The sequence below is a fragment of the Heterodontus francisci genome, chromosome 1 (assembly GCF_036365525.1).
Source record: "Heterodontus francisci isolate sHetFra1 chromosome 1, sHetFra1.hap1, whole genome shotgun sequence".
Taxonomy (NCBI): domain Eukaryota; kingdom Metazoa; phylum Chordata; class Chondrichthyes; order Heterodontiformes; family Heterodontidae; genus Heterodontus; species Heterodontus francisci.
This window is the reverse complement of record NC_090371.1, coordinates 205,332,194-205,349,776: the sequence shown is the minus strand read 5'-3', so window position 1 is coordinate 205,349,776 and position 17,583 is coordinate 205,332,194. Positions and strand designations below refer to the sequence as shown.

Genomic DNA, 17,583 nt, shown 5'->3' with positions numbered 1-17,583 from the left:
GATGAATGGGGCTTGGTGCAAGTTAAGACACGGGCAGCAGTTTTTGGATGACCTCAGGTTTACAGAGAGCCAAATGTGGGAGGCCAGTGAGGCGTGTGTTGGAATCATCAAGTCTCGAGGTAGCCAAGGCATCGATGAGCTTTCCAGCATCAGATGAACTGAGGCAAGGGTAGAGTCAGGCGATGTTACGGAGGTGGAAATAGTCGCTCCAAAGTAAATGACCAGTGGGGGAGGGAGAAAGGGTCAGTGATACTGGAGCCGATGCAAAGTAATAGATCTTCAACATTGTAATGTTTCACAGCCCAGTCTAAGTTGGAAGTCCAGTCATCATAGGAAGAGTTTTTTTTTTTAAGAACTTTTATTTTTCGCATAAAATATTCATGTGGGTGTATTTTTCTGATAACTACCAGCTAAGTTGATTAAAGGGTGTATTATTTAAGTTTATGAAATAAAACTTGTTTCTTGCACACAAATTCCTGATTTAAAGTTAGCTAGAGGTTCAGAGCAGTTTTTGTGCCAGTACTTCTGAATATGCTAAACCACAACAACTTGTTTTACTACATTAAAGGTGCTATAGAAGTATATCGAGGTGCTTTGCAGGAGCGTACTTGGACAAAATAATTGATACTAAGATCTTAGAAGAGGTGACCAAAACTTGGTCAAAGAGGTAGATTTTATAGAACATCTTAAAGGGAGAGAGATCAATGGAGAGGCATAGGGAGGCAGGTGCCATCCATATTGGAAATTTCAGGCAGTTCGGGGCCATGAAATTTCACAAATTGAAATTTTTTTGCCCCCTATTAGACATGGGAAATTGCCTTTTTGTAATCCTACTGGTGTTGAATATAGAGATATAAACATTTTTAGCCAGATCCTGTTTTTTTTAGACTTTGTCTTTATTCAGATTCCAAGGCCCCTTTTGTTTTGTTTTGTAATGCTCCCGTGAAGCACCTTGGGGATGGTTTATTATGTTAAAGGTGCCTTATAAATATAAGTTGTTGTTGTAGAGAGATTGAAGAGGGGTTCATTCGAGAAATTAGAGCTATTATCTCTAAAACAGTGAGAGTTTAAAGATCATATTGAATATCATGAAGGCCTCTATGCAGTAAATAGGGGAAAACACAAACTGTTTCCACCAATTGATGAATTGGTCACTGAAGGGCATCAATTAAATATTGCCACCAAAAGCACAAAGGAAAAGGCATTGAAAAAGATTTTACGATGGAGGGTGGTCAGTACATGGTATGTCCTGCTAGACGCAGTGGCAGCAGCAAAATACATAATCCCTTTCCAAAGGGAAGTGGATAAATATTAGTGAAAGTTAGTGAATGCAGTTTATTGGATTGTTGAAGAGAGCTGGGACAGCTCTGATGGGTCAAATGGCCTCCTCCTGTGCTGTAAAAATCGATCCTGATATTTGTTGTCTTTCTCCCTCATACAGAAACCGTGAACATGACTTTTCAAGCACGTTTCAAGTCAAGCCAGGGCATGGATCAGAGTTCTGGACAGTGTGGTTTACAAATTACTTCAAATTCAAAGTCTTGATAAGCAATGTTTATGTACCTGAAGAAGCAGCACATTTGTTGACAGTAAATTTGCTTTAATTTTCTAATTTCTTTATAACTGCTGAAGGTGCCAAAATTAATTTGATGTGAAGGTGGTTGTATTGTTTTTCAGAATAGCATCACCTAAATAGTGGTGCTGAGCAGATGTGCTGTCCAAATGACTATGTATTGAATTTACAACCTACCGTCTCTAGAATGTTGCTGGGATTCAAGAAAGGATTCAGCGAATTGGGCTCACACCTTTTTACTTGGGCACATTCTCTGGACCTGATTGGTGATTCCCAAGCCTCCCTCAATATTGGAGCAAAATCAAAATACTGCGAATGCTGGAAATGTGAAGTAAAAACAGAAAGTGCTGGGAATACTCAGCCCATCTGGCAGCATCTGTGGAGAGAGAAGCACAGTTAACTTTTCAAGTTGATGAGTTGTTGGAACTAGAAAAAGTTAGAGATGTAACGGGTTTAAGCAAGTACAGAGGCAGGGGGTGGGGAAGAACACAAGGAAAGATCTGTGATAAGGTGGAAGGCAGGAGAGATTAAATAACAAAAGGGATAATGGTGCAAAGCAGAAGGAGATGGCAATGGGGCAAGTAAAGAAACAAAAGATAGGTCCGGAGATGGTATAAATGGGAAAAGCAGAATCATCACCAACAGCTGCTGTCCAAAAACAAAGGAATACAAAAAAATGCGCAAAGAGCAGTTGGACAGAGGTTATGATTTGAAATTGTTGAACTCAGTGAGTCCGGGAAGCTGTAAAGTGTCTAATTGAAAGAGAATTAAAATGACAAGCAACTGGAAGCCCGGGGTCATGCTTGCAGACTGAATGGAGCAAGAAAGCAATCACCTAATCTGCATTTGGTCTCCCCATTGTAGAGGAGACCACATCGTGAGCAGCAAATGCAGTATACTAAATTGAAAGAAATACAAGTAAATTGCTGTTACACCTGAAAGGATTGTTTGGGGTCTTGGACGGTGAGGAGGGAGGAGATAAAAGGGCAGGTGTTGTATCTCCTCCGCTTGCATGAGAAGGTGCCGTGGGAAGGGGAGAGGATGTTGGGGGTGATTTAGGAGTGGACCAAGGTGTCACGAAGGGCACTGCCCCTTCCGAATGCTGAAAGGGAAGAGAAAAATGTGTTTGGTGGTGGCATCATGCTGGAGGTGGTGGAAATGATGGATGACCTGTTGAATGTGGAGGCTGGTGGGCTGGAAGGTCCCTTTAATCTGGGGTTGGATGGTGCACTCCCCCTACCAGCTCCATAATCAAGAAAGTTGCTCAACTCTTGAGCTGAACTTTACAGACCCCCTGACGTCGGGGGGTCCTGGCGGGGCGGGGTGGGCTGGAAAATGCCTTTGGGAGAGGTCTCAAAGCTGGGAAGACCCGGCCCCATATTGGCAGCTGTGAGGCCTCATAGTGTCCCCACCCCCACCCCGCCGTAGCTCCGTGATGGGAGCCCAATTTAAATATGTTAATTAATTGAAATACATGAATGAATGACCGTTGTGCTCTTGCTTTCGGTCCCGGAGTGACATTGGTGCTGGTGACCAGCACTCCAGCACATTCGGATCCTCGGATCTGAGGCGGAACACTGGTGGGGAGGGGGGAGCAAGTACGTTTTCCAGTGCGGGGGAGTGGCAGGGGGAAGCAGAGTCAAACACATCTGATTTGGTGTGGAAGATGGTAGGAAAGGTTACAGTGCACAGTTTATGAACTCTGGTAGGGGAAGTGTTTTGGGGGGGTTGAGGGGAGAGAGGGAAAGTAATGAATTTTATAGTTATTGGGGGGGGTGGGAGAGGGGTAATTTAAATGGATTAATAGTTTCACATTAAACTTACCTTTTAAATATTTAAATTAAATGTAAGGGCTCGAAGCCCATTAAAAATGGTGTCAATGCCTGCGCAAGGGCTGCTGAAGCTATTGCTGGGGATGGACCGCACGCCCCCTCCATGCCATCGGGGGCTGTGGGGGGTGTGATTTTATGCTGCATCTGCCCCAGCCATTTTAGTGAGCCGACACATTCATTATCGCGGCGGCTGTGTGACATGAAGACCTTGTGGGAGGACCGCCATATTTACATCCGATTTCGGCGATGGGATCATAAAATGCAGCCCCTTAGTTGGATCTAGCAAGCAATTCCTGGGCCTGGTTTCCCTGTGGCACTGGCTGTCTCAGGCAAACCATCTTGTTTGAGGCCTGCTTTACAAGTGTTGTGCCCCATATTTGTACATTCAAAGGTCTGAATTACTGCTTAGGGTTAGGTAAAGGGTGCAATTATTTTTTGTTGAATAAGGCAGGTGGCGTACATCGGATCAGAAAGATGCGTACCCTTCTCACAATATTGTGGCCTTAGTAGTCCAAGTAGTGCCCAAAATAATGGTGCTGCCTGAAACAATTTCTAGGAAACTTTTTTTAAAGAGAGTTTAAAAAAAAAAAAAAAAAAATTCTTTTAAAGGAAAGCAAGCACATTGAGTTGCTTTATGGGAAAATAAAGTCACCAAAACAATAGGTTAGGGGTGTGAAGTATAAGTGAGTTGCTGTCAGCTCATTAGGTGTTTGATATTTTTCAGATTCTGAATTTTACTGGTCCAATGACACTCGTCCCAGGCTGCTGGCACATCCTGTCACTACAGTTTAATGCCGGGAGAACACCTGTATCTTTAAGCACGCATCTGCTAATCATAACCGGGTCGGGATTAACACTTAAACTCCCACTGCATCTCTGCTCGATCCATGTGCAGGTACATATTCAGTGTTTGACCATCTGTATTTCACTTGATCAGAATTGCAACTTGTCTTAGGCTATATTATAGATTTTGTCATTTATAAAATTATTTTTTATCCAAATTTAATCAGAAAAACTTTTCATTTGAAGCTTATCCTAAAAAGCATTTGCAGATATACATTTAGCATTTTGTTCAAAGCACGCCATTAAAATGATGAAACACATTCTTTATTGTTGTAGTATAAATGAATATAAAAATAATCCCAGACTCTTAATGCTCCTACTTGAATGACTTTGGCCACCATCGATCCAATTCTTTGGGCATAAGCCAATAGCACAAAACTGCTAAATTGGCATGCACGCTCAGATGTCACAGGCTGGCTGATTTTAGAAAAAGAAAAAGGGTCACACTGGTGCAGTAATGTGCATTCTTCAGAGGTTGGAAGTAGAGGGAGCTTTACACTACAGCTAACTGCTCAGATATCCAGTGAAACTCTGATGTAGGCATTGAATGTCTTCTTTTTCTTTTGGGCCTCCTTATCTTGAGAGACAATGGATACGCGCCTGGAGGTGGTCAGTGGTTTGTGAAGCAGCGCCTGGAGTGGCTATAAAGGCCAATTCTGGAGTGACAGGCTCTTCCACAGGTGCTGCAGAGAAATTTGTTTGTTGGGGCTGTTGCACAGTTGGCTCTCCCCTTGCGCCTCTGTCTTTTTTCCTGCCAACTACTAAGTCTCTTCGACTCGCCACAATTTAGCCCTGTCTTTATGGCTGCCCGCCAGCTCTGGCGAATGCTGGCAACTGACTCCCACGACTTGTCATCAATGTCACACGATTTCATGTCGCGTTTGCAGACGTCTTTATAACGGAGACATGGACGGCCGGTGGGTCTGATACCAGTGGCGAGCTCGCTGTACAATGTGTCTTTGGGGATCCTGCCATCTTCCATGCGGCTCACATGGCCAAGCCATCTCAAGCGCCGCTGACTCAGTAGTGTGTATAAGCTGGGGATGTTGGCCGCTTCAAGGACTTCTGTGTTGGAGATATAGTCCTGCCACCTGATGCCAAGTATTCTCCGAAGGCAGCGAAGATGGAATGAATTGAGACGTCGCTCTTGGCTGGCATACGTTGTCCAGGCCTCGCTGCCGTAGAGCAAGGTACTGAGGACACAGGCCTGATACACTCGGACTTTTGTGTTCCGTGTCAGTGCGCCATTTTCCCACACTCTCTTGGCCAGTCTGAACATAGCAGTGGAAGCCTTACCCATGCGCTTGTTGATTTCTGCATCTAGAGACAGGTTACTGGTGATAGTTGAGCCTAGGTAGGTGAACTCTTGAACCACTTCCAGAGCGTGGTCGCCAATATTGATGGATGGAGCATTTCTGACATCCTGCCCCATGATGTTCGTTTTCTTGAGGCTGATGGTTAGGCCAAATTCATTGCAGGCAGACGCAAACCTGTCGATGAGACTCTGCAGGCATTCTTCAGTGTGAGATGTTAAAGCAGCATCGTCAGCAAAGAGGAGTTCTCTGATGAGGACTTTCCGTACTTTGGACTTCGCTCTTAGACGGGCAAGGTTGAACAACCTGCCCCCTGATCTTGTGTGGAGGAAAATTCCTTCTTCAGAGGATTTGAACGCATGTGAAAGCAGCAGGGAGAAGAAAATCCCAAAAAGTGTGGGTGCGAGAACACAGCCCTGTTTCACACCACTCAGGATAGGAAAGGGCTCTGATGAGGAGCCACCATGTTGAATTGTGCCTTTCATATTGTCATGGAATGAGGTGATGATACTTAGTAGCTTTGGTGGACATCCGATCTTTTCTAGTAGTCTGAAGAGACCACGTCTGCTGACGAGGTCAAAGGCTTTGGTGAGATCAATGAAAGCAATGTAGAGGGGCATCTGTTGTTCACGGCATTTCTCCTGTATCTGACGAAGGGAGAACAGCATGTCAATAGTCGATCTCTCTGCACGAAAGCCACACTGTGCTATATATTGGAATATATGCTGTGTTCTCGTGCCAGCATCCCTCATTTTAATGAATAAAATAATTTAATGTTAGAAAATGGGGTTTAATGACAAACAGATGTTGAGGGAAAAAATTGTGTAGTCCAAGAGGCATCTGTGCAATAGTGTAGCTTACAAGTCGTCTTTTAAAAATACTTTTTATTTTGAGCGCTGGTTTGAATATCTGTGCATATTTGTCAGAGCTTGCATATTTGGAAGAAAAGCTGCTGTAGGATTTTACAGGACTAAAACCCTAAACTATAGGGTGTTGCTGAACAAGAGTTAAATTGTCTAGATAGAAATTTAGCAGCACAGGAAAGAAATGGCTATTCCTGTTTTCAGTTTTAATTAATTAAACTAGAAGTGGAAAACATTGGACGGCAGCCATGATAAACTCTCAGCATTCAGAAATTGAACAAAATACATCAGAATCTGCTAGAATAACAGTAATTGGAGGAGAACAAAAGAAAAAAAAATGTATACATTTAAATTCAGCAATCCCATGTCCCCAGAATTGAGCACTCTAGAATCCTGGTCAGAGAGATCTATGCGAATGCAGCTGATGCTCCAAGCTGCACTGCACTTGCTTTAGGACCATGGAAGTGCTGAATGTATCATTGTCGCAGTGCATGTTTGGTTTAGTTCTCCCACCTTCCCCACCAATTCTCCTTTTATCACAATTTCCTGCTCATTTAGTGTCAATCTTCCTGCATCACATTTCTACAAGTGTGATTTGAAGTTCTAAGTATATTTACTTTGGATATATCACTTGGACAACACTGATTAATACTTCATTGCGTTTCTTATATTTACTTTTGCAAGAAAGAATTTGTGTAGTGCCTTATCACATCCTCAGGATATCCCAAAGCACTTCACTATCAATGAATTGCATTTTGAAGTGTAGTCACTGTTATGTAGACAAACGCAGCTAATTTGTACACAGCCAAGTCCCACAAACAGCAATGATATGAATGACTATTAAGCTGTTTTGGTAGTTTTGGCAGAACTTCCCTGCTTTTCTTAATATAGTGCCATAGATCCTTTAGGTTTACAAGAACAGCTAGAAAAAGATCTTAGTCTTACATCTCTGCGAAAAGATGGCACCTCTGACAGTGTTGCACTTTGCTCAGTGCTATGCTGAAGTTTAAACCCTGGCTTACGTGCTCAAGTCTGGGAATTGGATTTGAATCCACAACCGTCTGACTTGGGTAAAAGGAAAGAAAGATTTGCATTTATACAGCACCTTTCATAATCTCAGGATGTCCAAAAGTGCCTTGCGGCCAATGAAGTACTTTTTGAAATGTTGTAGCTGTTGTAATGTAGGAAGCTAATTTGCACACAGCAAGGTCCCACAAATAGCAGTATGATGATGATCAGACAGTTTGTTTTAGTGATGTTGATTGAGGGATAAATATTGGTCAGGGCACTGAGGATAATTCCTCTGCACCTCTTCGAAACAGTGCCATGGGATCTTTTATGGTCACCTGAGAGGGCAGATGGGGCTTCGGTTCAATGTCTCATTCAAAAAACTCCAATAGGACTGCAGTTTTGTAGATGATTCTCCTACCTATTATTATGTGTTGGATCATGAGATGTCTTACAGTATGTTAATAACTGAGTCCTTAAATACCTTCACTGAATCCTCTAAATGCTGCTAAAGGTACACCAGAAGTGAAATCGTAACACTGCTTTTAAATAATTTTTTTAGAAAGACTGGATCTATGTGACTTTCTTTTTCCACATGTATGCAATCTGCTAAAATAGTTTTGCCTTTTGTGAACAGGGGAAGTGCACTGGAGTGTCAGTCTTGATTCTTGTGCTTATGTCTTGGAGTGGGACTTGAACCCACAACCTCTTAACTCGCAAGCGAAAGTGCTACCAACTAAGCCACAGCTGACATTGAGAGATGATACTGCTGCTGAGCCAAGCCACTGGGAGGTGGATTTCCCCCACATATATCATGCTCTGTGTCTCGAGTCTTGCTGTAGTGATTTAGAAATCCTGGCTTTTGTTGCCTAGTTAGTTTTGTAGATGATTCTCGTGGTGTCATACAGTATGTTAATAACTGAGTACTTAAATACCCTCACTGAATCCTCTAATTAATGCTGCTAAAGGTACACCAGAAGTGAAATCGTAACACTGCTTTTAAATATTTTTTTTAGTAAGACTGGATCTATTTGACTTTCCTTTTCCCCGTGTATCCAATCTGCTAAAATAATTTTGCCTTTTGTGAACAGGGGAAGTTCTTTTCTGATTCAGTTCTGCAGTCTGGTGTATACTGTTCTCTAGGGGCAAAAGGTAAGAACATAACTATGTGCATATTGTCTATTTGTATTGATTGGGGGGTTGGGGGAACCTGCTTAAATCAATGGTCTGATTGCTGACAAATGTCTATTTTATTCGGCTGCTCCCCCATACGATATTACTCCCTCATTTTGCCTTCTGTTCAAAGCAGCAAAGTTATTGACATATCAGATCATACTTGCTTGTATTTTCTTCTGGATCTGCAGGCTAGCTGTTGTCTGCTGGCAGATGATCCTCCAAACTCCAGGCAGATAGAACATTGAAGTGGTGACACTTTGCTGCTTCAATTTAATTTTAGCCTTCAGTCAGTCGTGATGTTCTGTTGGCAACCATGTTGCTGTAAATACTGCAGTGATTTAACAGTGGAATTCAGTGATTCTTAAGTCCATCAAGTCAAGAACCAGTAGACTGCAGCTGACTGAAATGCGATTGGAGAGTCTGGGAAAGGTGTGGTATCGGGGAGATTCAGACACTCGCTGCCTTGGCTTATTGTGTTTCTTTAAGTCATTTTGTAGATGCAAGAAAAAAGTTTGCAATAATTTATTTATCTATTGTGCATTTGCTTAAGCGGGCTTTGATATATTTGTGATTTTATGACATGAGCAGTATACAGCCCACGTTGGAGAATCAAAGCATATTTGGGATATTTGAAAGCAGTAATTGCTGTCTGTGTGCTTGTCTCGAGAGTTGTTTTTTGACATGAATATAAAAGGTGTGTGTGTGTGTAGCACTACATGCTTACAAAAGAATTTTATAGGCAGTCTCTTGTAAGCTCTGTTAAATTTATATCGCCTTCTGCTTTCCACAATAATGCTTCTAAATCAAGTTGATAGATATTTTAAAAATAGGATTTCTGTGCTGTTAGCATATCCCACGAATGAGTACAACCACCTGTATTCTTCTCCCTTGTAAATAGGGCACACTAATATTTCACTTTGCCTGAAATGATGAAGCATAGTTGCTCAAAGTAGGACAGCAAGAAATCTTAGTGCTACAATCAGCATTTATGCTTTATCTGGTAATTACAGACATGATGCTTTGTTTCTTACATTAATCCCTTTGTCTTTCAGCTGCTGTGCATTGGCACGATAGTCTTTCTCTAGAATCCTCATCCTGGAAGGTTGATTTTGAGCTGGGTTTGGATTTACGACACAAGTGGCAGCAAATGAAAAAGAAAGGAGCGAACAGGTAGACACCGTGCGTAATAATACAAAGGCGTAGATTTTCTGGTAATAATGACTGCGAAACTGTCAGCAATTGCTCCTCTGAAATTGACAGCAACTTATGGAGTCTGCACATACGCAGTTAAATGGAAATTTTGTTCTGTGTGGTTCTGTGTTTTCCCACAGGATGTGCCGTCCTACAGACGGCAGTCAATTAGAAATCACTGGACTGAGAACTCGCTCTTAAAAACCCTTGAAAAATTTACAACTTGTTGAAAGAGGTGTAACCGGGTTTATAAATGGTGAGAGAGCACCCTTGACATCAAGGCAGCATTTGACCGAGTATGGCATCAAAGAGCCTTAGCAAAACTGGAGCAAATGGGAATCGGGGGAAAACTCTTCACTGGTTGGAGTCATACTTAGCACAAATGGAGATGGTTCTAGTTGTTGGAGGTCAATCATCTCAGGCTCAGAATATCACTGCAGGTGTTCCTCAGGGTAGTGTCCTAGGTCTAACCACCTTTGGCTGCTGTATCAATGACCTTCCCTACTTCATAAGGTCAGAAGTAGGGATGTTTGCTGCTGATGGTGCAGTGGTCAGCAAGTTCCCCTCCAAGCCACACACCATCCTGACACAAATGAGTAATGTGATATATGAATTTCAATGCCAATATGATGCTAGGTATATAGGCCGTACGTTCCAAAGACTGGCAGATTGTATCAAGCAACATGTCCTTTCTGCTTTGGCAATGGGCAAGGTACAGGCCGTAACTAACCAGCCCATGCTTGCAAAGCTCCAACATTAGATGTGATTCTGCGATTGGACAACATTTGCTAAATAATCCTCAGTGTGCTAAGAATTACTTTGACAGCCAATTTAAGATGTCAGTAGGGCTTGTATTGTGGCTCTTTTGTGCATACTGGAAGCTAGATATATTAATGCACAGGGCCCTGTTCTTTGCTGACAGAAAGAGCATGTACAACCATTCAGCTAAATAAAACAAGTGACAGCCATCCGCTGGTTCATTCCTTAGGACAATGCCTTGACCAATCAGAGTCAAGCTGCCTGGTTTAAATTTCAAACAAAGCTTGGCTGTTAACTGTCAGTCCCGTAAACTGCTGCATTCTCCATGGCAACACCTCTACCAATCAGAGTTCACTTGCCAACCAATCAGCACTCTCTTCTCATACAGTATAAAGTTGTTTTCCATTACATTGGTATTCTTGCGGATTGTCCTGTTGAGTACAAGACAAAAAGCTTCGATAATACGTCTCTATTTTCAGCAAGATTTAAAAAAATTATTTAATTAAATTCACGTTCCGCCAGCTGCCGTAGATTATGAATGAATGAGTGCTTCTTGATAGCACTGTTAACTACTCCTTCCATCACTTTACTGAAGATTAAGAGTAGCTGATGGGGTGGTGATTGGCTGGATTGGATTTGTCCTGCTTTTTGTAGACAGAACATACCTGGGCAATTTTCTACTTTGCCAGGTAGATGCCAGTGTTGTAGCTGTACTGGAACAGCTTGGCTAGGGGTGTGGTTAGTTCTGGAGCAACCCCCATCTTGAGTACTGGAACTGGGATGTTGTGGCCCATAGCCTTTGCTGTATTCAGTGCCTTTAACTGTTTCCTGATATGTGAAGTGAATCGAATTGGCTGAAGACTGGCATCTCCTGCTGGGGACCTCAGGAGGAGGCTGAGATGGATCATCCATTTGGCACTTCTGGCTGAAGATGGTTGCAAATACTTCAGCCTTGTCTTTTGCACTAACGTGTTGGGCTCCTCCATCATTGAAAATGGGAATGTTTGTGGAGCCTCCTGCTCCTCTGGTTTGTTTAATTGTCCTCCATCATTCACGCCTAGATGTGGCAGGTCTGCAGAGCTTTGATATCTTTTGGTTGTGGGATTTCTTAGCTCTTGTCTATTGAATACTATTTAGAATGCATGTAGTGTTGTAGCTTCACCAGGTTGGCACCTCATTTTTAGGTTTGCCTGGTTGAGCCTTATCTATGACTTTTAAATTGAGTTTACCTACAGCAACCACATTAACAAACCCATTTTGGAAAGTGCATGTCAAACAAAAGTGAGTTAAACTGCAAAAACAAATGCTAATATTTTAGTGAAATCATCAGTTGTCAATTTGGTTTGTCAAGATGTGGAGCACCTGTAAACGACATATATGCCCAAAATCATGAGCGTTTTCAAAGGCATAAAAAGAGTTTCCTAGCTTTTTATTTTGGGATCAGTTCTACTTTAGATTGCGGTGATCATGTGTACTGATCTGAATTCAAGCACCAGTGCAAAATTTTGCCCCTCTCTTTAAAGGAAGGGCATTTCAGAATTCTCATTTTTTTGGTATTATTTTCATTTAAGCATCTTCACCACCTACTGGCTGAGATGTGGAACTACAAAAAATGCCTTTCTAGCTCAGCATTTAATAGAGAATTTTACTTTTGCTCACCAGGCTTCCTAATTTACAATATCTGAATCTCATTTTGCCTTTTTCATATATGGGGTTTGGGGGATTGTTCTCTGGGATTCTGTCCATTTTTCCATGCAACCTATAAAGAGGTCACTTTGATCAAAATTGCATGCAATTGCACCTGATGAGATTGGGACTTGCAATCTGTCTTCTAATCAGTTATTAAGTTCCTGGAATTTGGAGGTAGCTCCAATTTCATTTCATTGATTGCCAAAAATAGTTTTATTTTGTATATTAGTGGTTATTTAAACCAATCTTGACTCCTCCTCTTCTCCCCCCGCCCCCTCCAGTACAGACACATGATACATTTTGAGATCTGATATTACAGACTTTGAATGCAAAACTTTATTATCACAAATGAATTGATCAGTTTTAAAAGGTTTATTTTTATTGGTTCATGGGCTGTGAGCGTTGTTGTCCATCCATAATTGCCCTTGAGAAGGTGGTGGTGAGCTGCCGCCTTGAACTGCTGCAGTCTCTGTGGTGTAGGTTGACTCACAGCGCTGTTAGGAAGGGAGTTCCATGTTTTTGACCCAGCAACAGTGAATGACTGGTTATTTAGTTGCAAGTCAAGATGGTGTGTGACTTTCAGGGAAACTTGCAGTTGGTGGTGTTCCCATGTGTCTGCTGCCCTTGTCCTTCTAGGTGGTAGAGGTTGTGTGTTTGGAAGGTGCTTTTGCAGGAGCCTTGGTGAATTGCTGTAGTGTTGTCTTGTATATGGTACACACTGCTGCCACTGTGTGTCTGTGGTGGAGTGAGTGAATGTTTAAGGGGGTGCATGGGCTGCCGATCAAGTGGGCTGCTTTGTCTTGGATGGTGTCAAGCTTTTTGAGTGTTGGAGCTGCACTCATCCAGGAAATTGGAAAGTATTCCATCGCACTCCTGACTTGTGCCTTGTCGATAATGGACAGACTTTGGGGAGTCAGGAGGTGGGTTTCTCGCTGCAGAATTCCCAGCCTTTGACCTGCTTGTGTAGCTGCACTATTTATATGGCTGGTCCAGTTAAGTTTCTGGTCAATGGTAATCCCTAGGATGTTGATAGTGAGGGATTCAGCAATGGTAATGCCGTTGAATGTTAATGGGTAATGGTTAGTATTTTCTCTTGTTGGAGATGGTCATTGCCTTGCACTTGTGTGGCACGAATGTTACTTGCCACTTATCAGTCCAGCCTAAATATTGTCCAGGTTTTGCTGCATGTGGGCATGGACTACTTCAGTATCTGAGGATTTGTGAATGGTGCTGAACATTGTGCAATCATCAGCAAACATCCCCACTTCTGACCTTACGATGGAGGGCAGTTCATTGATAAAGCAGCTGAAGATAGTTAGAGGAACTCCTGGCACTGATGATTTGACCTCCAACAACCACAACCATCTCACTTTGTGCTAGGTATGAATCTAACCAGTGGAGAGTTTTCTCCCTGATTCCCATTGGCTTCAATTTTGCTACGGCTCCTTGATGCCGCTTGTTAAATGCAGCCTTGATGTCAAGGGCAGTCACTCACCTCACCTCTGGAGTTCAGCTCTTTTGTTCATGTTTGGACCAAGGCTGCAATGAAGTTTTCAACAGTATACAATATACTGCAACCATTGCATCATGATGAGCCAACCTCCAGTTTTGTCTGCTTCTCTCTCCACAGATGCTGCCAGACCTGCTGAGTATTTCCAGCATTTCTTGTTTTTATTTCAGGTTTCCAGCATCTGCCCTATTTTGCTTTTACTCCAGTTTTTTTCCCTGAATTATGGAAACTTTTGGGGTGTAATCGCCTTGAATACAAAGACAGCTTTCGAGAGGTTTAGAGGTTCAATGGCCTAAAGACGGACACCAGCTGCAAAACGTTTAATTACTAGTGAACTTGATGTGGCATCACCATGAGTTGGAAGATGCACTTTTATCAGGAGAGGAGCATTATACAATTTAACAAACAGCACGTGGAAATGTGATGGAGAGGGGAGGCTAGCAAATAAATCATCGCTGAGAGGGTGGTTAGAGTTTGGAATTTGCTGCCCATGTGCTTTTGAAACAGTTTGCACATTTTTTCAATTGGGAATTATTTTCTTGAGAAAGAGGAATACTACTAAAGGGTATGGGGAGCTAGTGGGTGAATGTGGTTTGATTAGGTAACTTGTTGAGTAAACCACCTGTGCACTAAATTGACTTGTACTGTAACATTGCATAATTCTAATCCTTAACAGCTGGAACTTACAAGATTTGTAGCTGAAGTCTGCCCAATGCATAGATCTCTGGATTTAACAGACAAACTTATTGAGCTGCTTTTATACTGTAACTCAAATTTTCTAGGACCCGAAGTCTGTGAGACAGCTGCAGGAATTTATACCGGTTAAATTGCGTTTTCAAAGCCTCATTAGACTTCTTGACTCTGCGTATTACAAACAGATTTAATAAAGTAGGTGCTGGACTTCTGAATCTGAACTAAAAGAACATCAAGGCATAGTTCTGTAATATTGTTCCAGTCTATGCATGGTTGTTTTTATTCCAGTTCTGTGAAATCTAGCCTGGTTTTTATTTGGTGGTTCCCATAGCCCTTGAATAACAATACCAACCACACTTGGCTATGCTGTCGTTCCAGAAGTCAAGGTTTGCAAGTAGACAAGGGATGTACTGGCCAAAACCTCATTCCGAAAATGGCAGCCTTTACTTTCAGTGACCATATTTATTGCCATTGGATATGCCAGTGCTCTCATGGCTGGCATCTCACCTTGCACCTTCCATAAACTTGAGCTCATCCAAAGCTCTGTTGCTTGTATCCTAACTTGCACCAGGGCAATTTATAATGGCCAATTTACCTATCAACCTGCAAGTCTTTGGCTGTGTGGGAGGAAACCGGAGCACCCGACGAAAACCCACGCGGTCACAGGGAGAACTTGCAATCTCCACACAGGCAGTACCCAGAATTGAACCCGGGTCGCTGGAGCTGTGAGGCTGCGGTGCTAACCACTGCGCCACTGTGCAAATCCTAAATCTCTCACTCCCTACCTCTCTCTCTCTGCTCTAAGGCATTCTTTTTTTTTTTGGTCATCTGCCATAATATTTCCTTGTGTGGCTTGGTGTTAAATTTTATCCAATTACACTCCTGTGATGCACTTTGGGATGTTTTACCATCACATTAAAGGTGCAATATAAATGCAAGTTGTTGTTTTACTCTGGAGGTGCAGTCAAAATCCATGTGTCTAAATGGTTGTGTCTTTTCCAATGCAATTGATCCACTCAAGTATGAGAGTTGAGAGAAGTTAAGCACATGCAAGTGCAGTGCCTTTTTCGTTTTGTTTAAAGTGAGATTATATCAGTTGGTGGTTTTCAGGTGAGGGGATGGTGAGCGGGAAGGGCAGATTACCCACCTGAATTTGATTGACATTTAGCCCATGCAGTGGCAGTAGTGACTGGCAGCCCAGTACCTGGAGGTTGGCATTTCCTGTGGCTTGTCTGCATAGTACTTGAAGCTTGAATGTGCCTTTTAAAGGGAGGCTGTGTTCAATTGTGAACTTTTAATTCTGTCTGAACTAAGTGATGGGAGAGGTGAAGAATGCATTAGGGAAGAGCAGCCTAATCTATGGAGGTATTAATTGAGAAGTGATGGCACAGCACGAGGGACTCTTTCCATCTGATGGTAGGAAATCACTCATGCAAAATTTGCAGCAGGCGTGGAAGGAGGGTACAGACATTGTCGACATCACAGCATCATTCGACAGCAACTGGATTTAGGCTGTAAGTGCCTCAGTGACCTGTCTATATTAGCAAGGGTAAGTACATGCGTTTCTATTTCCACTTCTCTGTCTGACACCTGTCCACAACAGCCCTGCCCAACCTCGCCCTGGCACTTTACACTTCCCTCCCCCAAATGCTGTGTGTATGATTTCTGCCTCCCTACCCGCATTCCCCCCCCCCTCCCCACGGTGTCCACCCACCTGTGTGTGTTCCCCCACCTTGTGTCCGTCCCCCCACCATGTGTTCACCCCCTCTCTCTCCTCCCATTTCCTCTCTCTCTCACCTTCTCTAGCACCCTCCGTCCTCTCTAAACCCCACCCCGGCACCTCCTGTCGAACCCCTCCCCGCACCTCCTTTTCTCCTCTTTCTTACCCACCACCACCAACTTCTCCTCTTTCCTCCCCCCCACTCAACTTCCCTCTGTGATTGGTTGTTCCTGTGCTTTCTTAATTCATTTGTGCCAAAAAATTCTCCACTCCCCTTTAATAGCTAGTCCCCATCACCTAATGTTTAGTGTAGAGATACAGCACTGAAACAGGCCCTTCGGCCCACCGAGTCTGTGCCGACCATCAACCACCCATTTATACTAATCCTACACTAATCCCATATTCCTACCACATCCCCACCTGTCCCTCTATTTCCCTACCACCTACCTATACGAGGGGGATTTTATAATGGCCAATTTACCTACCAACTTGCAAGTCTTTTGGCTTGTGGGAGGAAACCGGAGCACCTGGAGAAAACCCACGCAGACACAGGGAGAACTTGCAAACTCCACACAGGCAGTACCCAGAATTGAACCCGGTTCGCTGGAGCTGTGAGGCTGCGGTGCTAACCACTGCGCCACTGTGAATGGTTACAGCACAGACAGCACAGACGGAGGCCATTCATTCTGTCATGCCTGTGCCTGCTCTCTGCAAGAGCGACTCAGCTAGTGCCACTCCCCCACCCTTTCCCTGTAGCCCTGCAATTTATTTCTCTTGTGCTTATTCTATTTTTAAAGCCCTCATCTTATCTACCTCCACCATGCTAAAGCTTGGCTACCCGACCCGAACCCGACTACATGTGTCGGGTTCGGGGTGGGTCGAAATTCTGAGTCCAGCATTTGGACACTAGTCGGGTCGGACAGTGCTGCTTCTGGGAACTCATTGCCCATGATTCCCCACATCTGCAGGAATAGCCTGCTGCTGGAACGGATGAACAGGATCACCAGTACCACCATTTGGACAAGGTAGGGCACAATAACATGTTTGATATCATTAAATGTATTGTAGTATTCCTGTCAGGTCAGGTTGGGTCAGGCGCGAAAAAATATTAAAGGACTCTGGCCCAGTCAGGTTCGGGTTGGCTGTGGTCGGGTCGGGCCCGGGATTGATGAGGCGGTAATTGGCCTGATTGGATTTGTCCCGCTTTTTGAGGACGTGACATACCTGGGCAATTTTCCACTTTGTCGGGTGGATACCACTGTTGTAGCTGTACTGGATCAGCTTGACTAGGGCATGGCTAGTTCTGGAGTAGAAGTCTTCAGCACTACAGCTGGGATGTTGGAGCCCACAGCCTTTGCTGTGTCCAGTGTGCCCAGCCATTTCTTGATATCACATTGAGTGAATCGAATTGGC

At 43.3% G+C, this 17,583-nt stretch overlaps 1 protein-coding gene across 1 annotated transcript in view; it reads left to right on the top strand.

Moving 5' to 3' along the window:
• Window positions 1-17,583, top strand: part of tmem131l (transmembrane 131 like) — a 210,237-nt gene that overhangs the window by 131,082 nt on the left and 61,572 nt on the right. The window contains exons 13-16 of the mRNA XM_068040695.1: window positions 1,442-1,589; window positions 4,130-4,300; window positions 8,524-8,584; window positions 9,661-9,778. Of these exons, the coding sequence (XP_067896796.1) occupies window positions 1,442-1,589; window positions 4,130-4,300; window positions 8,524-8,584; window positions 9,661-9,778 (498 nt within the window). The remainder of the gene's footprint in view (window positions 1-1,441; window positions 1,590-4,129; window positions 4,301-8,523; window positions 8,585-9,660; window positions 9,779-17,583) is intronic.